This window comes from Bidens hawaiensis, unplaced genomic scaffold, assembly GCF_021521415.1.
Source record: "Bidens hawaiensis isolate Kalapana, Puna unplaced genomic scaffold, B.hawaiensis_p1.1 tig00002477_1, whole genome shotgun sequence".
NCBI lineage: Eukaryota > Viridiplantae > Streptophyta > Magnoliopsida > Asterales > Asteraceae > Bidens > Bidens hawaiensis.
The window spans coordinates 1,703,399-1,707,577 of NW_027491136.1; the positions used below are offsets into that span (position 1 = coordinate 1,703,399).

At 39.5% G+C, this 4,179-nt stretch overlaps 1 protein-coding gene and 1 pseudogene across 2 annotated transcripts; one reads left to right on the forward strand and one right to left on the reverse strand.

Moving 5' to 3' along the window:
• Positions 1 to 754: 754 nt before the first annotated feature.
• On the forward strand, positions 755 to 1,920 carry LOC143619604 (uncharacterized). 2 transcript variants are annotated; one of them, XM_077091493.1, is made up of 4 exons: positions 755 to 1,109; positions 1,212 to 1,250; positions 1,350 to 1,427; positions 1,670 to 1,920. In XM_077091493.1, the coding sequence occupies exons 1-4, from the start codon at positions 765 to 767 to the stop codon at positions 1,871 to 1,873; spliced, it is 666 nt and encodes a 221-aa protein (XP_076947608.1). In that variant the 5' UTR covers positions 755 to 764; the 3' UTR covers positions 1,874 to 1,920. The 2 variants fall into 2 exon arrangements, with proteins under 2 accessions (XP_076947608.1, XP_076947609.1); XM_077091494.1 differs by having other exon boundaries at positions 1,343 to 1,427; positions 1,670 to 1,852.
• Positions 1,921 to 2,269: 349 nt separating this feature from the next.
• Positions 2,270 to 3,956, reverse strand: LOC143619605 (cyclic dof factor 1 pseudogene; annotated as a pseudogene).
• Positions 3,957 to 4,179: the final 223 nt, after the last annotated feature.

Here is a 4,179-nt window from a genome sequence, read left to right on the forward strand (position 1 = left end):
GTTATAATTATATAAAAACTAATTGATATATAGTAAACTAGTCGAGCTCGAGCTTGAAAATCTACTCACGAGCCGAGCTCGAGCTTTGAAAATAGAGCTCGACCTCGAGCTTTGAAAATAGAGCTCGAAACGAGCCGAGCTCGAGCTCGGCTCGTTTGCACCCCTAGTAGTGAGTGCAAGAGAGAGAAAAAACAATGATAGAAGTATAAACAAAATTTATTTTATTAAAAATAAGAGAGATTAAATGTAATATTTTTTAGTGTAATTATATAGATGGAGATAGAGAAGTTGTCTGGAATGCTCTAAATCGCTTAGTTTTTTCGAGAAAAACACAACCATGGTGTTTGTTTTTCACGAATCACATATGTTGTCGAGAAATTCGAGCAAGAAAGTGATGAACCCTAGAGTTTATAGTGTAAAAATCCGACGGGGGGTGAAACCATCGGGCCCGAAGGAAGCAGCCTCCAGCACTGTCGGTCTGACTAATTAACGTTCCATCGACTCTCTTGCATATTCCGTCAGGTCCTTTGCGTATTTAGTCGGATCCATTAATACGGTGACACATGATGAGTTTTAATGGTTGGCGCATTTCGTTGGAGGTTGATGTGATTCTGTGAGATCCGACTAATTTAGGTATTTTATTAATATCATGGCCAAAGTTGGGAATGGGTGGTTAAAGTGATTATTTAGGGGATTTTTCCAAATGTATTTTTCTACTGCAGGTATTCCTTATCCCATAAAGCAAGCAAAGCAAAGCAAAGAAGATGAACCAAAGAAGAAACAACAGGGGTAAACGAAGGAGTCACTCATCCTCTCCAACGCGAAACCACCGCACCACCTCCGCCACTCTCCTGGACTCCCAATTGGTCACCGAAGAAGACGAACTCTCTCTATCCTCCGATATTATTAATAATAATAATAAATTCTTAAACCCTAGAAGCTTCCCCTACGCCGTGAAGCAACAATGCTGGGACAAAGCAGATAAAATCAAAGGACGTGATCCTGACCGCTGGCGTCGAGACCCCCTCGGTAACACTATCTTCCGTAAGCTCGTCGGCTGTGCGGGTTGCCTCTGCCATGACTACGATCATATTCTGCCCTACTCCAAAGTAATTTAATATTAATTTAATCATTTTGAGTTAATTTACTGCTTGTCTGCAATATTGTTACGTTTAGGCTTTAAATTGTGCTTTATTTTGTTGATTTTGCAGGGAGGGCAAAGCACATTGGAAAACTGTCAGGTTTTACAGGTAACATTGCATCTTAATCAGTTATAAATTGTTTCAAAATTGCGGCTTTAAGTTAAGACTGATGAGCCCGTGACTGTTTGGTTTCTTTCTAGGCAACAGTTAACCGATCCAAAGGGAACCGTACTGAGATTTCTAGAGCTGATCTTATTCAGAAAAGCTCTTACTGCAGGGTTTCAGGTACGGTATTAACTTATTAACACTCGCTAATTTATTAGACTGCACTCTCGTATGAACGGAAATCCAACTAAATCTAAACTAAAGTATAGGGAGAATATTGAAAATGACTAAATGAGAAACTTGTGGTTATATCTTAAAAAGTTTGTTACAATGGAGCTAATTAACTGCTAACAAACTCAACTAACTAACTAATTAACTTATTTAATATTTTATTAACAGTATGATTTAATGAAAAACTGCAGGGCATGACATGGATTTTCTTGAATTGGCAGCCTATGGCAATGTCCGCAGAGGACAAGATTCTGGCGGATGTATCATGCAATGATCAGATATTAAAGTATGTTGTTACAATTATGTTTAGTTGTTATTTGTTGATATCTGTATCAGTAGCAAGACCTTATTTGGTTTTGCTACATCATTATTTACTCATTAGGCCTAAAACTTGAGTTCACAAAGGTTATATTGACAATTGACCGGCTTGAACCAAACACACTTCCTTATAGTTTCTTTAGCATTTTCTGTTTCTAACTGCCTCCACTTTAGTGGCAATATGTAAAGCAGCACTAAGTACTAAGCAGTAGTAAGTGACCACAAGTGGGAGCTATAGTGATTTGACCAACATGACCATTGACTCATTGACTGTTGACTGCCGACCTTTTGTGGTTGTTATGTGCATCCTCATAAGTTTTCAGAGTTCGCAATCATATGCTCATAAGGTATGCCATTTGTCACTTGATATCTCCTTTAGATTGATCTAGTATTCTATATGAAGGGAACTACAAAGTGAAGTAAGCTTGACTTTCTTATAATTAGACAACAACAGATTCAAGAATAGTGAGCTGTTGATTCTGCTTTTATAGATCATTAAAACTTGCCATTTTTAATCTGGACCATTTAAGTTCCACCACTCCTTTATAGAAAGCAAGAAAGCAGCAAATGCCCATTACAAAAGATATAGATATAGTATATATATTTGGCATTTTGGGTCCACAATACAACTCATATTCTACATATAATGTGGCCTCAATTTGTTGAGGACCTAAAAATATCTTGATCTTTTTCATGGCTGGTTCTTTTGATTTTGATGTGCCCACACATAATAACCAAGATTTACACTTCTCAGTCGATATAGAGATTTTGTGAGATCTATGCATTAGCAAGTTGTACAGTATTACTCTTCTTTCCATCTTAGATTCTTTGATTAGCAAACCAATTTACAGAAAAAATTGCAGTAAGTTTACAAAAATTACCCTATAATGCTATAACTATTTAGGCTCTTTCTTGAAAACTAAGAGATCTAGACAAGGCAGCAGGATTGGCCTGTAACACGGGACTCGGTTCTGTTTCTTTATTATTCTTTTTTTCGTTTCCTTTTGATTGAAAAGCTTTGAATAATTCACCTCTGCCACTGTGTTCGTTCTTGATTCCAAGTGTTGCCCATATAGAACTCTTGGCAGCTTCATCCGGATCATCTATTCTAAGTGTCTTTGGAATCAGAATTGAATTCCTCTGTTTCTTGATTTCCTCATTCCCCTGTTCTTCATCTGTTGGATGCTTTCCTAATATGGAATTGGTAGGCGGTAACCAAGATACCGAGCTCCAATAAGGTGGAGGGTACATTGGGATTTGAGGGTATCCTGGAGGGTAAATGGGTAAATTTGGCATCGGAATTGGAATCGGTGTGTTCCATGGGTTATAAGGCCATGAAGCCCCTGGAATCCAATGGAAATGGGAATGGAATCCAGTGTTGTTTTCCACGTTCTCAACTGCTGAACTGGAAGAACAATCATCTTTATTCTCCGATCCAAGATTTGATGGAATTTGAATTCGGTCGGAATCAGGAGCAAGTTCAATGTTAATATTATTTGCTGCTGATTTCGATTCCAGTACGTAGCGGCAATGCGTTGGTGGGGTCTTTTTCTTCCGGCGACCTGCTCCAACCAGCATGTTCCTCATGGTGCCACCGGCGGTCCAGTATCTCTGACAGCTTTTGCAAAAGTGGCGCGGCTGGTTAGCGTTGGAGTTGTTGAAGTAGCAGAACTTTGTGTTCATGCTGTCACAACGCGGGCAAGGAAGAATCTTGTCTGGTTTTTTAAGAACTCTAGGCTGCAAATTCGTTGTATCAGCGTCGGTTGTTTGTGGGTTGTCCGACATACCATCTTCATCCATTGACGAGCAGCCCTTCTCTGGAGTTGCATCCGGCAAGCCGATCTTCTTTCCGAACAAAATGATGCCGGGATCCGTCATGATTAGCCGGTGACAGGTGGCGGATGGGAACTGGGAAGGAAATAAGAAAAGTAGTGTTGGGTGTAAAAATCTAAGTAGGAATAAGGATTTGATATAGGGGTAGGGGAAAGGTGGATGCCACGCAAGCTGGGGAGGAGTTATGTGAGCCACCAGTTTGTTGTGGCCTTGATACGTTGGCAGAGTGGATTCTTTTGGGTCCATACAAAAGTGGGTGCACACAAACACTAAATTCGCTGAAAAAGATTTGGCACAATGTTGAAACTCGGATAATATCGTACTTTGTGCTTGCGTCATCTATCTTAGACCTTTTTTGTTACTCATATGGGTTGTAGATGTTATGAACCTGCTGCTTTGACTTCTTGGTTACACACTTACATGCCTGGTTTTACGGTTTGGTTCATGGCTCGGATATGGATAGCATCATAACTCTTAAGTCACCTTAAATTAGTCACCAGGTCATAGCGGGTCACTTTAAATTAGTTAATGGATCAAATCGACTATTATA

What these genes read in the sequence shown, in the direction of transcription:
- LOC143619604 (XM_077091493.1), top strand. Translation starts at nt 765, where the DNA reads ATGAACCAAAGAAGAAACAACAGGGGTAAACGAAGGAGTCACTCATCC. An exon ending in ATATTCTGCCCTACTCCAAA is followed by an intron (nt 1,110 to 1,211) that starts GTAATTTAATAT and finishes TTGATTTTGCAG; the next exon opens with GGAGGGCAAAGCACATTGGA. An exon ending in AAAACTGTCAGGTTTTACAG is followed by an intron (nt 1,251 to 1,349) that starts GTAACATTGCAT and finishes TCTAGGCAACAG; the next exon opens with TTAACCGATCCAAAGGGAAC.